Source organism: Nesoenas mayeri (genome assembly GCF_963082525.1).
Source record: "Nesoenas mayeri genome assembly, chromosome: 3".
NCBI lineage: Eukaryota > Metazoa > Chordata > Aves > Columbiformes > Columbidae > Nesoenas > Nesoenas mayeri.
In genome coordinates this window covers 53822841-53842651 of record NC_137544.1, presented here as the reverse complement: position 1 = coordinate 53842651, position 19811 = coordinate 53822841, and the positions used below count along the sequence as shown (strand labels likewise).

Here is a 19811-nt window from a genome sequence, read left to right as displayed (position 1 = left end):
CCCAGGTTTAAGAAAGGGGGTAAGGGAGGCAAGAGGCCTCCACGGCTGAGTCAAGGCCTCCTGGTGCCTGTCCTTATGAGTCTTCCATTGCATTTTCTCTCCCCTGCCCTCCTGAGGAGAGAAGTGATAGAGCAGCTTTGGATCAACCCACCACAGCTCTTAAATCCACACCCATGTGGCACATGGGAGTAAGAGACAACTCTTAACAAGTCTCACACTTAAGTAACATTTATTATATCAGAGTAGATGGTCCAAGTTAAAAGTACTCATGCAGTCAAGGGGCCTGGTGGCCATAGAACTTGCCCGGTTTGTGCTATGTGTGAGCACTTCCACTGAAGTGAAAGTAAGGCAGAACCAAAAATCAGCAAGGTACAGGCACTTTGTTCCCAGTTCAAGCAGGGAAAAAAAAAGCCTAGATCAGGTCCTGGGCCCCCCCACCCCCAAAAAGCCTCATGTTTGTTAAACAAAATGTTGTAAAAAATAGAAAAAACCCAAGATACAGAAAGTCAGTGCTCCCTAACCATACACTACGAGTTTACATCATCATATGTAAGACCAGAAGTATAAGAAATCATAAAGCTTACTATTAACAAGTGTTCAGTTACCTGGGATAGTTAGCGATATGCATAATACCAAGTATCTAACAGCAGCACAGTAACAGTCTGACTTGGTATTGCCAACCGTGTCTAACAGCTTGTCTAACCAGGTAAACGGTTGCTTGTAGGAAGTAACATAGAAAACGTATTTTAGATTCCACGTTACCTGGTTACATAAAACAGTGATATACAAAAAACTCATATACCAAACAACATTCTAAATAAATAGTTCATCTTCATGACTATATACAGAGTCCCCATGACATTAGTTGTCCAAAAAGGGCATGTCTGTGTCCATGGGTGCTGGGGCAAGTTCACATAGATAGAACAGCGTGGCTTCGCTTGCTTCTGCCTCTGTGAGTGGTTCCAGCCGCACCAGTTTGCTCTGGGTGGGCTCGGGATCCAGGCTGCTCTCCAGGAGCTCGTCCACTTCCAGGGGCTTGTCAGCAGAGGAAAGATTTTCAGCTGCAGAGCTCCCGCTCTCAACAGTGGAGCCTGGGTTGCCATCGAGGAATGCAAGGAGTGGAAACGCAGTGTACTGTATGAGCTGCTTATCTAAGGGGAAAAAAAATGGCCCAAACATCATTAGTTCACATGCCTTTCTATGTGCAGAAGGAAACAACAAAAATCCATCCCACAGAATTCATTTAAAAACTAATAAAAAACATAGCTGTTACTAAAGAGTTGCTACATTCACACATCACATGATTTTTCAGATTCTCCTGCAAAAACATCTGTTTCTCTGCACTTGATGCAGTGCCAAAAATGTAAAAAGCAACTACAGTAAGTATTTTGTTTTTGTTATTTGCTAATCAGCGTAACACAAAAAAGAGCAAATAGCTGAGATGTTTTTTAGAACAATGCTTTTTCAACAGTTAAAACTCTCTAAAAAAAATCCACTACAACTGACCTGATTTGGGCTTAGAAACTTGTGTTTCCTGTGAAGCTTCTGGACCAGCGTTATTCTTCGTTTCTATTCCCTTTGTCTCCATCTGGAAATGAAAGCAAAATCTTAAAATACACTCTTGAAGCCTTTTCCAATGCCACTACAACACAGCTAACCAACTATTAAAAAAAAAATTAAATAAATTTCCTTGCAAAGTAGTATCAGTTACCCACACTGAGAGACCTTGGCTGAGAAAATGTGAAATGGAAACACAGGCTTACTCAAGCAAGAACCAAAACTAAAACTCAGAAATGAACTGGACAAATACAAAGAGCTAGATCTTTGCACTACTGCTTAGTCTTGTGCTTCTCCCACCTGACAATACAGATGAAAACATTAAGACAAAGTGTGCACCATGTTTGCAAGTATAAAATACTAGAGGATACAAAAGTCAGGAGACTGGTACAATGTACAGGTATTGGCCTAAAGGTAGTATATGAGTTTTAATGGGCATTATTAATTAGTGTGCTTTTCCCTTTCCTGTTTAAAACCTAACAGGATGAATTTAGCAGCAGCCTTCCTATTCTCATGGAAGTCTTCACAGCCAGAGCATGAAAAAAGTGCTATTATACCAGTAAGGAAAATAGAAAAGGATGAATAAAGTTTGCATCTCTCACTACTGAGCACATTGAGGAATGGATTTAAGACTTACTTTGGCATTAGTGATATGATCTGTGGGATTCATCTGCACGGAGCTTGTAAAAAGCTGAATAAGACAAAACACATCAAGTTTTAGGTATCTCGATGTTGCTATTAAGAATACAAGAACATCACATCTGCATGTGTGAGAATAATCCCTGTACTTAATGTTTTCACCCTCTGTCAGGGATTAGGGTTTATTTACAGGCAGTGACCACTTTTGCAAAGAAAACTGAGCTTTGGAGAGTAATGGTTTGGAATTCCATGTACCTCGGTCACAAAGGAAACAACTATATTACCCCTAACTGAGACTAACATGGTTTGCTGCAGTCTTAAAATACCAATTCCTTCTTATGTTGCTGCATGGAGAATGCTGTGCACAGTAAGGAAGAACACACCCTGACCAAGTTTGCAAGTGACACCAAACTGGAAGGAGTTATCAACATGTGGGAGAGCAGAGCCACTGTTAAGAGAGATGTCAGCAAGGTGGAAGAGGGGCCAACAGGCGCTCCACCAGGTTCAATAGACAAGCACATTTAGGACACAATAGCAATCTCATGCACTGGCCCAGGTCAGGGACCAAACAGACTGGGAGCAGCTCCTTGGAGACGGACTGGGGAGTCATGGTAGACAACACCCTACCATGAGCCAGCAGCATGGCCTTGCTACAGGCAAAGCATCACCAGGAGGTCAGTGGAAGCAATTATTTCTCTCCGCACAACACCTGAGGCCACTTGTGGAAGAGTGGGGGACACTAGAAGACTGTCCAGGTTTAGGCCTCCCAGTATGAGTTTTCAAACTAGAAGGCATCCAGATGGCCACAGATGTTTGGGGGCTTATGACATACAAGAGGCTATGGGAGCTTGGCTAACCTTTGTTCAGAGAGGGCAGACAAGTGAGGATAACTGCACTCCTCCACTGCTTCTAAAGAGGCGTTACAGAGAAGACAGACTCCACAGAGGTGGACAAAAGACAAGAGCTACAAGCTGCAGCAGAAAAATTGTGACTGATATAAGAAAATTATTCTGAAAGAAGAGTCAAGCACTGGAACAGGCACCCAAGATGCTGTGGAATCTCGCATCTTCAGAGATTTCAGAATCTGAGTCAACAAGGTCCTGAGCAACATGATCTAACTTTGAAGCTGGCTCTGCCCTGAGCAAGGGGGCTGGACTAGATGACATGCACAGGTCCCTTCCAACGTAGACCATTCTACTTAACTTCAATCTGAAGAGAAATTTAGAACATCTATCCACTCCTAAGAAATAATCTGAAATGGCAGAGAAACTTGTAAAACAAATGCTAAGACCACTGTAACCCCAGTTCATTGACAAGACCACAGATGATGTGCTGGGCTATTTCAAGCAACAGTATTCATCTAATTGGTGTCTGAGTTCATGTGGCACCAAATGCAAGCATTATTTTATTAAGCAAAGCCATTCTTCAATCAAAATCTTAAGCATTCGCTTCAGCAGTGGTGTAGCACTGAGAATCACACCAGTGACCTAGAAACACATATTCGCAGATACTTATCGCTTTCCTTTTCTAAAGGGAAGGAATAAAAAAACTGTTGTGTTTTGAATCTATTTGAAACAGTAACAACCCACACAAATATTTTCTGTAGCATGTTACCAAAATACTTAAAATAAACATTAAAAATTACATCAACCAGGAGATCTGGATCTATGCTGAACTGTCGTCCTGATAACATAGCTTGGAAGTCCTCTAAACTGCAGTCGATACTGTCAAGATAATCCAGAAGTTCAACTCTAGAAGACAAACAGTGTTTTACTGCTATATCCCTTAAAAAAAGGAAAACAAATCCACAATTAAGCTTTACACAGATGTACTACATGCATCCACAAATCTTCACCAGAACTAGAATGAACTAACTCTTTCCTTAGAAACAACCTCTGGAAAAACCTGAAAACTTTTAGCCTCCTTAGCGGAGAACCCAAGGAAAACAGACAGATATCACATCAGCGTAACACTATGACGTGACATAAACAGAGATGCGATTCTTGCACCCAGGTAACCCTAACGAGAGCTATACAGATAAATCCTTACAGTTTAAGTAACGATATCCACAACATTAGACTGTCAGATTATGCACCCCAACTCGCTTCATGATGAAAACCAGAGGTCCTATCTTAAAATACTTAAAAAACAGAAGACCAGGCTACTCACTTTCCAAGAAGATTTATATTCTGTGAAATGACTCCATTCTCATTAAGTATGGAATCCATCATTGACACTGGATCTTCTGCAGTTAAAGTTGACTGGTTATTCAGCTGTACAGCACTTGACATGAGTGGGCTTGTACTGTCGCTGACTGGGCTGAGGGGATCACTAGCTGTGACAGCAACTGATTCCGTGCTTTTATCCTCTTGAATTACAGGGGCATATTCTTCTTCATTATCATCTTCCACAATTACAATATCAGGAGAATGACTACAGCTGTAATGTGAGACACATGAATTAAAGTATTTCATACACTCATTAAATTGGTACTGCTCCACAGGTTTAGTTATTTCTCATTTTAGTCAAGCTACAATAAGGAAATAAACTGCCCTGCTGTTTTTTAATATGAAACATGGCAAGATACTGTAAACATCTATTTTCTGCTGATACGGTGCTGTAATGCTCAATACAGTTAGTACAGCTCAGCTAGCAGACACTGTTGTGCTAGACCACAGTAACGACTGCTATAAAGCAACATAGGTATTTTTTGCATTAGAACAACTACTATAAAGTATGTACAAAATGGACCAAAGAATATGAGGCCATCAAACTAGGCAGACAATATATATTTTGCATCTTTCCTGTTGAACAAAATTAACTCTGGAGCATCCACAACATGAAGGATCTCAGTTGACAGTGTTGTAGTTAATTAAGCTTGTTATGTATAGCAGGGAGGCAACCTAAAAACCAAGAAAGAGTCTAAAATAATTTGCTTTCCTCCATATTCTGGTTTTCTTAACCCTTAAGTAGCTATTTGTTGTACTGTCCCTCTATCACAGCCTTATCTTCACGGAGCTTTTCTATCAGAGAATGCATTCCTAGATACCAACTGAACAGTATAAACTAGAAATATATTTTATTCTTTGAGGTAAAAGATCGGGCCAGTTAATACAATGCAACTCAGGAAGAGAGCTGTGTTGCAATTCATGGATGAACTTTCAGCTGCTCATAGCTGGAATATGAACTACTTCCATAGTGCTAAGTATAGACAGGAAGGAACACTGTCACAAAACACATGAGACTGAATAAAAAGCCTTCTTGAAATTAACTATCTTAAAGTTCAAAGACAACACCAACACTTGACAAACAGCACATGCAAATTATTCTCCATAAAAATCTGTAAAAACAAGTGAAGCCATTCCTGTCTGTATTTATAACCAAAACTAAGACAACTTCACTTAGTCTGTCTTTTGACAAGTAGTATGTTTAACAAGAGTGCAATAATACTGATTGCTTCTCACTAGTTTCTATCTTCAGTATATTAAAACTCCAACAGCCAATTAACTATTTGGAACAAATGCAGAGGTCAATAAATCAGATCCTAGTGTGAATTCACAGATGGAGCTTCTATATGTGCAGGAGTACTGAATAATTCTGACTTCATTAAAAAAAATACCCAAGACATCTGACTTACTGTATATCATATAACACTGAAAGTCAATTATCTATATAGACTGCTGAAGACTTCTTACTTGGAAGAATCTGAAGTGGTATCTTCATTTGCTTCTGGTGTAATAGGAGGATTTTCTTCATCACCCATGGGATTTTCTTCATCGCCCACATCCTCAGTGACATCATAAATAATGATGTCATCTGAAATTTGTTCCCTTTGTTTTAAGCCCTCATTTCTGTTTAGAGGTACCTAAGAATTATTTTAAGAAGAGTCATGGGACAGAAGGACAATAAGCTTCAGCATTCTGACAGTTATCATTGTATCTTGCAATGCTTCAATTCTAAAGAGGTATAAGAGCTTTCCTACACCTCTAAGAGATGACAAGATGTTTGTATAGATCTACATTGAATAGAAAAACATACAAATAAATGAACAAGCTGGAGAACAGCAGCTACAGGAAAAAATGTTTGGCAAATACTACAGGCATAGAAATAAAAATATGCTAGCACTACCATCAAAAGCAACAAAAGATCTACGACGGGACTAAATTAGACCTAAAAATATTAAAACAGTGACTGCCATTTAAGTAGTACTTTGTTATAAAACTATTAATTCTAGTACCATGCTACAGCACTCATTCTAATGATTTTCCCACCAACCATTCTTTGGGTAGCAAAAAACAACTTTCAGTGGTGTAACCCATTCAAATGGCACAGCATCCTGATGTGAGTTTGCTGGGTTGGATGCTGCCTTGCAGAGCACCACGCTGAATCCTTGTCCCTGTATGGGGCTAGGGATACCTACCTCCCAGAGATAACACCACAACATAGCCCTGCTATTTGTAACAGTGCTGCTATTAAAAGCGAACTGTTCTCTGTAGGATCACATCAAGCTGTATTTAATACATGTACATGTCTATACATGCTTATAAATGTTTATATTGAAAAGCGAATGGTGATTATCAACACGCTTGGCTTCTTAAGGAAAGACAGCATGGCATATTGCTTCTATAAGTCGATAGCTCTCAGTACACAGCTATGTTTTATTCCCCATCAGACAAGCTACTTGATCTGTCTGCCCCCTCCACTCCTTCCTTCATCATAACAAAACAGTACACATAATAGAAAACTTACATGGTGGTTACTGTCAGCTGGTTCTTTCACGATTTGTTGAAATACATTTGACTTTGTAGGTCCATTAGTGTTCAGAAGTAGAGGCCTAAATCAGAAATAATAAAGGAAGAAAGCCATCTCAAAACTAATTCTTTGGGTTTAGTCAACAAAACATGTCAGTACATTGACTGGATAGCAAGTTTTCAAGACCATATTTACCTCTTGCGTTTTAGGCTCACTAGTTGGTTATTCTGCACCAAGGTAACAATAAACTGTACAATCTATAAGGAAAAGAACACTCTTGTTAGTCATTCTACTCTGTAATTGCTTCTCTCAAGAGTACCAAGATACTTTAAAGCAGAAGACTTCAATAATGTAATCTATATATATAAAGAACACTTGGTTTGTGTAGCAACTTTCATATAGAACTGTTTGGAAAAGTTAAGAATAATGATAGAATAGAATATAAAACACTGCTGGTAATACCTAAAAAGAATATAGTTATTCAGATGTCTGAAAAAGGCTTTTCACATAGCAAATGATTAAGAGCAAACTTTTACAGTACATCATATAGTACACAGAAAAACATGCAGTAACTCAAACTATTAGAAGAACTCTAATAAACAATGACAGAAGGCACACATGTTGACTGTATACGTAACCTGTATCTGCAAATACTGATTCTGGTGAAAGGCATCTTTGACATATTCAGAAAGAGTGACATGTACACCTAACAGTATTCATCAGCTGCCTTTCCATTATACATGTTAGACTTTTTTCCCTTATGTTTTAAAAACTTAAGGATTACAAGTATGTATCTGGCTTGAACAAACTAAAACATAATCAGTAGGAGTCTCTGCTACAGGGCTGCTTTCAGTGTTGCTATTTCTGCTATGTAAGAAAAAAAAAAGAATGTGTAAAAACTCTTCGCATTTACGTCAGTTTTGGTAGATCCTAAGTCCAACTGTTAAACTAAGCTAACATATTTTCAGTGGGTTCCACTCAACTTGTTCTTCTGATAACTTTACAAATATACAGTCAGAGGGTCAGTTAATTAGGACAGCAGTGGATTTCCAGTACAGAACTTTGTAATTCTTGCAGTGAGAGTTTTGCCTGAGATCATCCAACACAGAATATTAGTCATCTGACTTCTGAAGTAATAAAAAATGGATGGACCATTTTAAGGGTACCTTAATGAATGATGTAAAATGTTCCTGAACCTCTTTATTTGAAAATGTTTACGAGAATTTGGCTTTAACATCTGCTTATGAAGTGAAGTACATTGAATGTGTGTTACACGAAGATTTGTCCACCATACACCACCCTGTAATTTTTTTTTCTCTTAAAACACATTTCACACACTACCAAAAAAAAAAAAAAAACAAATGAGGGCAAAACAAGGTAATATGTGGCACAGTATTCCTTGTTCAGAAGCACTCGCTCATTCATATACAACACTTGAATGAAGTGTCTTATACTTACTTTCCTAATAACTTGCTGTTGTTTCAAGTGTTTTGCTCTCAATTCTGCCACTTCCCTCCAAAGAGATTCATTCTCCCTGTTTGGAAAGCACAATTTACAAGTCAAACTAAAACTAAGTTTTACAATATTTACATTAAGAATTTTTGCTAATGGTTACTTAGCTTCATTAAAGCTCTGAAATGTGGTTTTAGATTGTTGGGGAAAAAGACAAAAAAGAAACAAAGTCATAGTCAGCAGCCTTGGCAGATAATTACAAAATGGAGACCGAAACACCACAAATAGCCTGCAGGGAATTTCCAGCCCCCTTGAAAAAAAAAAAAAAAGAAAAAAAAAAAGCCAATTTGGCAAGACTTATTACACACACATTCAGCATTTGAAAAAAAAAACCACTATTGTTTCCTGTCTTATTAACAAAGTTACCTTCTCCTCTTCCTTCTAGTAATTAAATCCTAAGGAATTGGTTTCTGGCAGCAGCAAAGGATCAAACAGTAGAAGAATGCAGTTTCCTTTCACCACCAAAAACCAGAGCTCTTCATCTACATCAAGCCTATTTTCCCTCCCTCACACACTTTGACTTGTAACTGTACATCCATACTCTAAGCATCTTTACAGAACAAGCTCTCAAGTCACACATGTGGTTCTCATGAAATGCTGCTGTTTTACAAATCTGGGTTTTTCCAGTACTCACAGGAGTCCAGCTGCTGAGACATTATAAAACTGCTGTAAAATGGTCCTCGCTATCACATCCATAAATCTCATTTTTTCCAACAGCATAAAGTAGATTAAGGGGAAGATAACTGACACCAAAAGCTTCATTGAATAAGGAAAGACAACATACCACCCTCCCCTCTTTTGCAGTTTAGTTTTTAACAGATATGTATGCCAACAACAACAACAACAACAAAAAAGGAAAATCTCTCCAGTGGTGTCTGGGTTTTTAGGAAACCTTAAGCTAAGTTTTTGGAAACAGTTGTTTATATGCAGTGTGATGAAGCTTATTACTCACCCCTCAAACTGCTCCTATGTCAAACATACACTTCAGGAGTACAGTTCCATCACAAATTTAACAACTTAGGTCAGGGATTCTGAACTTTCTCAATTTCTCATCTGTTTTGTTAACATGTTTTGTAGGACTAAGTCTTCTGATTTAGCTCCAGTTTCCACTTAAATAATTTTAAACTCATGGGACAACAATATGGATGTCAAAGACAAACCATTTTATCTTCTCATCTCTACAAATTGTCAGGTCATTAGCAACTGGATGTCATTTCAGCCAAAGTCAGTTCTGCTCTGGGCTGGGGTTTGGACCGGACAGCCTTCTGAGGTTTCTTCCAACCCAAATTAGTCTACAATTTGGAAAGGGTGAATATGAAAATTTTTACTCTAGATTGGCCAGATTCTAATACTTTTCTTAGACAAAATAAGTTTACCTTTGGATATACTACCACTAAGGTAATTAGAACTGAAGACTAGAAATGACAGAATTTAATTCTTAAACTAATCGGTGATCTCCGCCACAGAAGTACACAATCATTTATGTTCTCAACATAAGACTCCTGAGATAGTTACTGCTGAGGTATTGTGACTTATAGTGCATGAGCTTATGCTCGTATACCCTGCCTGTATCTATATACCCTAAAGCAGGGGCATCAACCTCATTTTCACCAAGGAACACATCAGCCTCACGGTTGTCTTCAAAGGCCAAATGTAATTAGTCCTAAAATTACATTTGGCCCTCTGAAGGCAACCGTGAGGCTGATGTGGCCCTCCGTGAAAATGAACCTGACGCCCCTGCTCTAAAGGATTAAATAATTTGTGACACACATCTCTCACTGTTGACAATAAATCCTAATTACTAAATAGGTAATAATGCAATTCTAAAAATACCCTATTTATATTTGGATTTTAGATTCTGTAACTCTGTCACTGAGGCAACTAAAGAATTTCCAAATTAGATTTCTAAACAGATTTTCATAGACATTAACTCTACCACAATTTTTAGCAGCGGGGGAACAAAGACAACAGGAAAATAAAAAGCAATGAGCGAAGGCATTATTTGTCGTGAAAAAGTATTAGAAGCAATTTGCACAAACCAAACTCTGCCTCTAACTAAACACAATAACTACTTCAAACTTGAAGACATAAGCCAGCATACTTTATGCTAAGAGCTGAGTTGAATATTCAGTCTCACCAGCATTATGGAACTACTATTCAAGATGTTATTTAACTGTCCACTACTAGACAGCTCTTCAAATACCAACATTGCCTATTACTTTTAGCTATATCAAAATATTCAATTTTTAATGCAATTCTTTTATTTAAATTTACTTTCCTAAAGCAATATTTGAAGTTAGGCAACAAGATCAGGAAACACCTAAAATTAGGTCTTTGTCTAGTATCTATTACCAGAATTACTCCATTTTAGTGGTCATTTGCTGATGGAGCAGCTTACCTCTTCAAAGCAGACAATCGAGATTCAATAGTCTCTTGTTTAATTTGCACCTTTTGAGCGCTACTTATTATTTTGGAGAGATCTTCCTGACGTATCTTGTTTTCTTCAGGTCTCGAAGAAGAAACCTTTAAAAGATTAGAATCCAGAAACAACACTTTCCTTTACTCATGTCGATGACTATCTTCTTTTGGTAATCAAGTATATTTTCTTCTAGTGTTGATAAATCATGCATTTAAGTTAATAATAAACCAGGTATCAAGTAAAAAAAATACAGAAACACACAGATTTCCTGTTACAGATGTCATATCAGCTTTAGTTGTTACAAATATTTGTGTACGTTCAGATTCTTCAAGCATTCTCGTAAGTGCTCTACTTCATCACAACCACTTAACAATAACCCAGTGTTAATAAGTACACCCCTCTCACCACAGTTTAACTTGACATATTTCTATTTGAAATCTGTATTCACCTGATTCACAGTAACAGCAGAGCACATTTCAAAATTACATTTAGAAGCACATCAAACACGTTTATAGGTTTTCCTCCTGTTCTCTTTGGTGGAAAGTTTAATGCTTACAGTAGCTTTGTTCTGAAATGAGCTGTATAAACAAGCAAATTGTTATATTACTGATGCTTAAGTCAAAGCACGCTCTGCACTCCTTTTAATACCCATTTGCAAAATGTCATATTTGCATAACTCATTCATTTTTGCCACCTGTGAAAACTTACTATAATAACGGCAAAGCAAGTTAGATAAAGAAACCCAGTCAAATCACCCAACATATCTTCAAGCAAGCCAAGATACAGATATGAGCAATTTGCTTCCCCAAAACCCAAACATTTGCACCCACAATCCTGCAATTAAGCTTGACATGAACTTTGCTATTCATTCATACCTACTAGGACAGCTTTTCCACATACTGAGTTTTCACTAACCTTCCTTTTAATGTGTTCCAACAAGTCCTCCCGGCCTTGCTTAAAATACGGGTGCTGAAACTCTACTGGACCATCTCTCTCCAGCTTGACAATCCCAGAATCAAGATGGACAACTTTACGGAAGCCATCTTTAAAAAAAGAAACAGAAAAGGAAAAAAAAAAATAAACACCTCTCAAAACCCACATTAAGAAACTGAAACTATGCTGTCCCAACTATCTCTTTATCAGTTCTGAGGATAAGACAGTATCCTACTTGCAAAGAAGGCAGGGTCACTGCTCAAAGGAAATTGTCTACAATTAAACATGTACAGGATCTAGAACGATGCTAGAAAGCAAAAACCCAAGAACTTACACATGTTTAACTGTCTGACAAAGCTTGCCATGTTGTTGTGCTTGAAGTACTTGGGAAGAATCTCTTTTGCAAATCTCTGTTCATCCAACACCAAGAAACTCTGGCCATTCTAAAATGAAAGACACATTAAGCTACTTAAAGACCATCACAGAAAACATGCTGGGCTTTTAGAATTCATCACCAGATAGGAATGTTTCCTTTGTGCATGCAGTAAGTAACTGATCTGCTTGCTTAAAATTTTCCACAACAAAAGTTGCAAAGCAACACCGTATTATCAATTTACATAGCTATCCATATCTGAAAGGGAACAGCTTTATTGTTACTCATTGCTTCCTTGAGAAATTAATTATTTGTTTACCAACAATTATCACAGTTTTGCTACACGATAATCCTATCAATTTTGTATGTAGCTTCAAAGTATTGGGAAGGAATCTAACAAACAGACTGCTCAAAGGAAAACAAACAAACAAACAGCTGAGAGTCCCTTCTGCTTTCCAGTATAAAGGCATGATTAGTTTGATAGGACTTGTAGGGTGTCCACTGGGGTTTGGAGTTACCAAAAAGTAGCCACCCAAGGCAACAACCCCATCCTCCTGGGATGCCAGCTGTAAGGGAGGACTGATCTTATTTCATCTACAAGCTGTAACTAAAATAGAAAGGTCAGCTCTTTGTTCTTTAGTAACTGTGCTCCATTAACTAAAGGACGATGAACTGGCAGAATCAAAACTAGCTACTTCAAAATGGTTTAGGTTTTATCTGTACACCCACAGTACTCTCACCCTGTATTTAATAAGAAGCAACACATTATCTTTGACAAATGTCAGCACTGACACTGCACCTTCTTCGAAACCCTTTATTTCAACAAGTCACATTTGTTTCTTACTCCAAATGCCAGCAGTTTTATGATCTCAAGAAATGCAAAGAACCAACCATGAGACCATGTGAAGATCCTCACCCAAGAGCTTGTTTCAGAGAAATCAGCAAGGCTGGTCAGAAGCAGGATTTATAAATGGCTCACCACTGGATGAGGTAAGAACTTAAGAGTGAGAGGAGGGCGGGAGGATGAAAACCTCCCAGTTATGTGCTGACCTACCCCCTACTGAGAATCAGTTGGTGGAAGGAAAAGAGGAAGCGAACTAAGCAAAGGGATAGATCATTTTAGCCAATGCATTAAAGAAACTCACCAGCCAAAGGTAGTCATATGGCACTACAGTGACCTGTGATGCCAATGGCTTTCACGCTGCACCTTACTTCATTGCCACTTTGACATTGTTCAGGCAGAGCGCAGAAAATCTGGGCAATACTTCCACTAGTTGTTGTTGCCCTGATAGTCATTTACAGCAAAGCTGTACAGACATTAAGACATGATTTGAACTCACTAAAGCACTACTACACAGCTAAATACAGTTTCCAAGTTCTAGTGTTACTGACTGAAGCACACAGCAATCTTCCAAGTACCTCATTTGGTACTCCTTGTACACAGTGCTACGGACAACACGTACCCACAGCTTCACTGACATAAGTACGCATGGAGACAAAGTCTGGCTGTTTGGTTTCAGAGGGTGTTTATCCTTACAGTATAAGGATACAGGTTTGTATAGGAGGGAAGGAAGTATTAGAGTAACTGTACTCTTCCTTCACTGTTACACTTGGTACGCTTTCTGTACCCTACAATATTGACATACTATATTTTATAAGGTGTCATCACTTGCGTACCAAGCGATGCCAAAATGTTCCCCCACACAATAACTACTGCACACTGATAACATCAACTGTGATTAGCAGATCTTCCTTCCACAAACAGCCTTGCAGAATTTAAAATTAGTCTTTATTTTTAATTAAGAAAATAATATAAGGATACCTAATAATAGCCTTAGAGTGCTTACTTGAGATAAGCATAAGCAATTTATCTGGAAAGTCTCTATTGAAAGTGTAAAAATCGCACTTCTTAAACTAGACAAGATCTGAATCTTCATATATCTCTTTGCATCACTCTTCCAGGAAAAGAAAAAAAAAAAAATTGGGAGGAAAAGCTGCTGTAATCTACAAAAACTACCTGCTTCCTTCTTCAGAAGTTTTGGCTGGTTACTGGTAACATAATCAGTAAAATGTTTAAGATAACATTTTAATAATGCTTCAGCATTTAAATAACCTTAAGTGAGAGCTGACATCACAACACCAGTTGAAGATGTTAATGCAGTTTGAGATGAAGCATTTTAAAAATAAAAATTATTTAAAAAACATCTAAGATACATAAAAAAATGAAGTTACTGTGAAAAAAAAAACCTACTTAGCATTTATCACAAGAGTTAGTAATGATTACCGCAGCAAACTTGCCAGCACTTTATTACATTGTAAGAAGGTGGTTACTTCCTGCTTTCTAATATTTTAAGATACTTATAAACTTTGTGCCCTGATAACACTTCTTTCTTACTTACTACAACTGCCCACATTTGAATATAAAGGATTCAAGATGAAAGGGCATCCAACGCAGGTTTACCATTTTTCTTAAAACCTATCAAAGTAGATGTATATCAACATGGCCGCCGTACCCGGTTAATCTGCAGTTCCCAGGACAGGGACTCTGGTTACCAAAACAAACAGCAACAGATCGACACATGTATCGGCTCCATCACTACCGATGGGTACCCGGCTTGACTTTCCGCAGAGACATGCCCGTGACCCATCCTCTCGAGGCCGCACAAGGCCGGGGGTGGATGCTGATGTGTGGATGGCGGTGATGCCCGCTCCAGCAGGTGGACACAAACCCGGGCAGACACCATCCGAGCGCAACAGTTGTCGCCCCACGTGGCCGCCCGTCCGCCCGCCAATGAGCGCGGGCCGCTCCCGCGGGCCCATGGCCCCTGCGGGCAGCAAGCTCGGCGCGGCCGCCCCGCGGGAAAGGCCGCTCGATCTGGATGGGTGTCACATGGGGGATCAGCTCTCCCACCTGCTTCACGTACAGGAGAAGACAACTCCCCGATTCCTCCCCGCCCCCCTTTTCTTTTTTTACCCGGGAACCGCGCGCTGTCACGCAGTCCTCGGCTCACCATAAGCGAGCCCGGTTATTTACCCGCGGTGGAAAACCCCACCGCATCTCTGCCTTTCCCGCACTACGGCTTAACAAAAGCTGCCTGTCGGCGCACCGCAAAAAACCAACCCCTCTCCGACCCCTGACCCCCAAGCCCAGGGGCGCCCGCCCATCGCCCCCCCCGGGAAAACCCCCAGCCTCCTCAGTCGGGGCCGGCACACAAACCCCCCATCGGCAGCCCGGGGCGCGGCCCCCAGCGCTCGTACTCCCCAGGTGCCCGCCGCCGGAGGCGAGGGGAACCGGCATCTCCCCGGCAGCCCTGCCCGGGCTGGGAGAGCTGCGATGGCCCAGAGCAGCCGCACGGCCGGTCGCGCGGGGGGCGGGCAGGCGGCGCTCCCCCGGGTCTGAGGGAGGGACGCCCGGCCAAGCCATGCGGGAGTGCGCAGATTTTCTGCCCTCCTCTCCACACGCGCCGAAGCCGGCGGCTCCCTGCCCGCCTCACCGCCGCGGGCCCCGGGGAAGGCCCACCAGCCGGCCGGGCCTCCCCTAGCAGGCCGCGGGCTCCCGTCGGGCGCGGGAGGGTCTGCCCGACGCCACCGGAGGAATTGGCGGGGGAAAAGGGGGGAAGGGGGGGACGGGACGGACGACATCCCACCGCCCCGCGCACGCGGGCGGGAGCGAGCCGGCCAACCGCCGCGGCTGGCGCGCGCCGCACCTGGCTCCAGGTGATGAGCTGGTTGCTGGGGGCCTCGCCCACCAGCGCCCACAGCTTGCTGAGGAAGGCCGGGACCCCCGCGCTGGCGGAGGGCGGCGGCTGCGGCTGGGGGGTCTGCGGCTGCTCCTGCTTCATTGTCGCTCGAGCTCCTCTGCCGTCTGGCCGGGGGAGGGGTGCAGGGGGAGGAGAACCAGCTCGACTTTCCCCCGCCCCGCGCCTGCGCACCGGGCGCCCCCCGCATGCGCGGCGGCCCGCCGCACGTGCGCGTGCGTTCCGGGCGGCCGGCTGCCCGCCCCTTCCCCCGCGCTTTACATAACGGCCCCACGTGCACCCCCCTGTCACGTGTCACAACAGCGCGGGCCAGGCCGGCCGGCCGGGGCAGCGCGTGGTCCCACCCACACAGATGGGGCTTGGCCTGGACCAATGGGGGCGCGTCTCTCCCCTGGGGGTGTGGCCACGCGGTAGGCTGGGCGCCGGTTCCCAGGGGGGCATGGGGGTGAGCGTAAGTAGATGGGGAGGGGCTGAGGAGACCCTGCGGTCTCCAGGGAGACGCCGTCTTTTGTCTTCACCCAGGTCACAGCAGGCACCTCTAATTGCAGGTACCAGGCACTTCAGTATCAAGCCCATTGCTTGGGGCCTGCAGAGGCTCTGACTGTCCATCAGTCTCCTGCCTGCCCCTGCTGTGGCCCAACACTGCACAAGAAAGGATTAGTACCTGCTATACACGATGTGCTAATCAGCTGTATAAAAATGTTAAGGACAGTATTGGTTTCGGGTTTCGTGGTAAGATTATGCAAGCCTCTCAGGAGGCCTTACCTAGGACTGTAGCACCATCAAAAAAAACCACCTCAACCCCCTCCCCTTCAGCCTGCTGCTTGACTTCTGTTTTGTCAGGTTACTTGCCAGTGTAGTCATAGCTAGAGACACCTCATCTACCATCCTTATGTTTTGCTTGGTTGTAATTAAAAAAAAAAAAAAAAAAAATCTGACTTCAGTGTTTTAAAATTCCTCAGTTTGATGACATTTTCAATGAAACTAAGTACAAAATTGTTCAGGTTTCCCAAAGCTAGTTGAAACAGTCACTTCTGCTGCCAGTTCTCTCTAAGCAGTCTGCTCTCACCTGCGACTGGGATCCAGGGAAGGCTGTAGAACAGGTTAGCAAGGTCTGGAAAGCAACTTACAGGTGCAGGGAACATGCCTTTTGGAAGGCTACCCAAGCCTATGTTTTCAGAAAGATCTAGTAGAAAGGTTAAGAAACAGCTTGTCAGCTAGAAAATACGAGCACTCATACCATGGTAAATCATTATATACACGACCTAAGAAAATGAACATACTCATATGCACAACAGCAACTTCCAAACTAATTCAGCAGGAAAAAAGTTAGGCAGTCTCTAAGGAGACCTCTTTCCAAGGCAAGTTGTTTTTAAACTTCAGACCTATTGGCTAGAGACTCTGGAAAAAGAAAAATCCATTGAAATAAAAAAGACATCTCTAGGAAAATAGCCTAACAAATGGTAAAATGCAGTAACATTTCTTTCCATACACTATCAAGTGTTTTGCTAAACTTAATTACAAACTTAATAGTAAATAATTTTCAATAAATTATTATGTGGAACTAAAACTAGTATTTTCACAACAAATCCCCAGGAATTGACAGTGTTACTGATGTTTTATTTTTTTGAGAGTTCACAAAACAGTCTCAAGGAATCAAGGTCAGCTTGATCTGCTTCAGTTCACAGTGAGACTAAAGCACAATGGCACAGGAAAAAAACGGAGAACCTTTAGCCTGGTAGCATGCAGGAAAACAAATTTAAATATTTCAATTTCAAGGTATCACACAGCTTCTCTTATAGCATTAGCAGACTACAGCAGCCTGTAACAAACTTGAGGACTGACACTGACTAGATCATTCCTGAGAGGAGTCACAGTTACTAATGATGTTTATGGCTCAGAGTCCCAGGGTCAGTATTTGGTATGGTAAAACTTAGGAGAACACCTTTTAAATTTAAGCACGAGTTTACAGTAATTGTCCAAGTAATTCTGCATCCTGACATGCAATGCAGCAAGCTCCTACCAGGTTCCATTTATCTAGCTACAAATGCTAGAAAAGCAAAAATAATATTGTTGTGATTTAATCTGGACACAATGTTTCTCTTCACCTTATATTTGTTGTTTATAACATACATTTGAAAAAAGGAGTTAATTTGCAAAATTGTTGGACAATATTTCAAAATGTGCTTGTACATGCTGAATTATTTCTAAAGATAAAATGCTACATTGATATCTTTTGCTCAGACAGAAGTATTATATTTAATCTTGGTGAGAAAGACTATTGTATGGCTTTATTTCCAATGTCTTGCAGTCAAGGGAATTCTTTCAACCTTTCTTGCTAAACCTCAGTTTAGGAAAAAATTTTTCTTCTTAAGGCTTAAGAACTGGAAGTTATTAATTTAATACTTAGCATAAAGTTTTAGCAATATACAACACAACCCTTCAATTAGGTTTTTTTACTATCTTACTGGGTCTGAACAGAAGGTAATAGCTTGCCTATGTTCATTAAGCTTCCTGTTACATTATTTTACAAGGCAGCAATTGTAGAACTTGCCAGTCTTTAACCCAGGGCTATTTTACTTCGTAGTATCTTCATGAACAGTGCTATCAATCATCTTTTTCCACTCTACGGTAAAATTTTCTTCCACTCAGCTTGCAGAAATCTGGTAATTATCAGTTCTGAGACAGATCAAGCTATTTAAATTTTTCACAATACAGTTCTTAGCCTCTTGTCACCAGAAAAACATAACACTTGAAAACTTTCAGGGTATAGTGAAATGTGGGGAAATTCAGAAAGAACAGATTTCTTCTCATATCCCTTAACTAACCCCTTGAGCCCCAGCTCATGCTGTTCCCTCCCCCTGCAGTAGGCAAGCCCCACAGCAGTCCTGTACTCTCATGAGCTTTGGCAACCGATTGCCCAGTTTGAATGCGGCTTCTGAAAAAATAATTTGGGATGAGGATTCTTTGTTCTACAGCATACTTACACAGAGGTCACAAAACAGCCGTCCTGTGACAATACTTCTCTGACATGAACTTCACCTATCTTCTCTCACTTCCTATTTTCTTCCACTATAGTGAAGTATACAGCAAGGGTCAACATTTCCTTACAGGCTGTTGCTGTGGCTTTTGTAAGTCTAAAGTGCAATCTATGTGAATTCTTGTTACATCAGACCCTGAGTAAAGCCTGAGCCAACTCCCCAATGGATACCAGTCTATAGATTTTCCTTTAGACAAACAACATGATGCAACACAAGGAACTCAAAATGCCAAGTGAGCCAAAGGTAGGGTGACAGACTTCAAGGCAATAGTCTCCTCTTTTTGTGACAACTATTTGTCCAGGTTGAAATGCATGACATTTCAAGGTTCTGGCAATGATAAGGTAGTAAAGAATGACACAGGCATCCTGTAACTCTTACGCAGGCTATAATTTGTGTTAAAGATCCAGTTATCTTTATTGATTTGTTTATATTGATCCATGTGAAAGCAAAAGATGAATCAGTCACTGAGCTCGCACATATGTTGCCCTTGGAACAAGCACAGAAGTCCGCAAGTAAACCACCCTGGAATGTCCGTAGTATCAAACAGTGTGAACAGCACTTATCAGCCAAATTTGATGCAAGCCTCCCACCTCTGAAAAAGGTATTGCACCATTTAAATACCTGAGAGTGTTCCTAAGAGTCCCAACTCTGCACATATTAGGATCTCCTTGAATTAAAAGTGGTCCTAAGAGGCCTAGCTTTAAGTTAAACCTCCTTGAGCCTGGGATTGTCTGAGATTTCTTCATAATGAAAACGGCTAGAGTAGGTGAGGTAAACGAAATTTCAGAGAGGTTCTGAAGAGATTGTTCTTTCAAAGCCAATATCCT

The 19811-nt window shown here is 41.0% G+C and overlaps 1 protein-coding gene across 4 annotated transcripts; it reads right to left on the bottom strand.

Annotated features, from left to right (window-relative positions):
• Nucleotides 1–255: 255 nt before the first annotated feature.
• On the bottom strand, nt 256–16163 carry HSF2 (heat shock transcription factor 2). 4 transcript variants are annotated; one of them, XM_080342795.1, is made up of 13 exons: nt 15893–16144; nt 12147–12255; nt 11795–11922; nt 10859–10983; nt 8407–8482; nt 7144–7205; nt 6946–7030; nt 5892–6061; nt 4366–4635; nt 3842–3947; nt 2195–2248; nt 1507–1588; nt 256–1151 (listed from the first exon to the last, which is right to left on the bottom strand). In XM_080342795.1, exons 1-13 carry the CDS (start codon nt 16025–16027, stop codon nt 862–864), a joined length of 1692 nt encoding a protein of 563 aa, XP_080198921.1. In that variant the 5' UTR covers nt 16028–16144; the 3' UTR covers nt 256–861. The 4 variants fall into 4 exon arrangements, 2 of the variants coding, with proteins under 2 accessions (XP_080198921.1, XP_080198922.1); XM_080342796.1 differs by lacking the exon at nt 12147–12255 and having other exon boundaries at nt 15893–16163; XR_013922027.1 differs by lacking the exon at nt 3842–3947 and having other exon boundaries at nt 1094–1151.
• Nucleotides 16164–19811: the final 3648 nt, after the last annotated feature.

Excerpts from the sequence above, each read along its gene's own strand:
- HSF2 (XM_080342795.1), bottom strand. The coding sequence starts at position 16,027 with ATGAAGCAGGAGCAGCCGCAGACCCCCCAGCCGCAGCCGCCGCCCTCC. Across the intron at positions 2,249-3,841 it reads ATCCAGATCTCCTGGTTGAT|CTTTTTACAAGCTCCGTGCA; the intron begins GTAATTTTTAAT and ends TGTCTTATTCAG. Across the intron at positions 1,152-1,506 it reads AGTTTCTAAGCCCAAATCAG|ATAAGCAGCTCATACAGTAC; the intron begins GTCAGTTGTAGT and ends TTTTCCCCTTAG.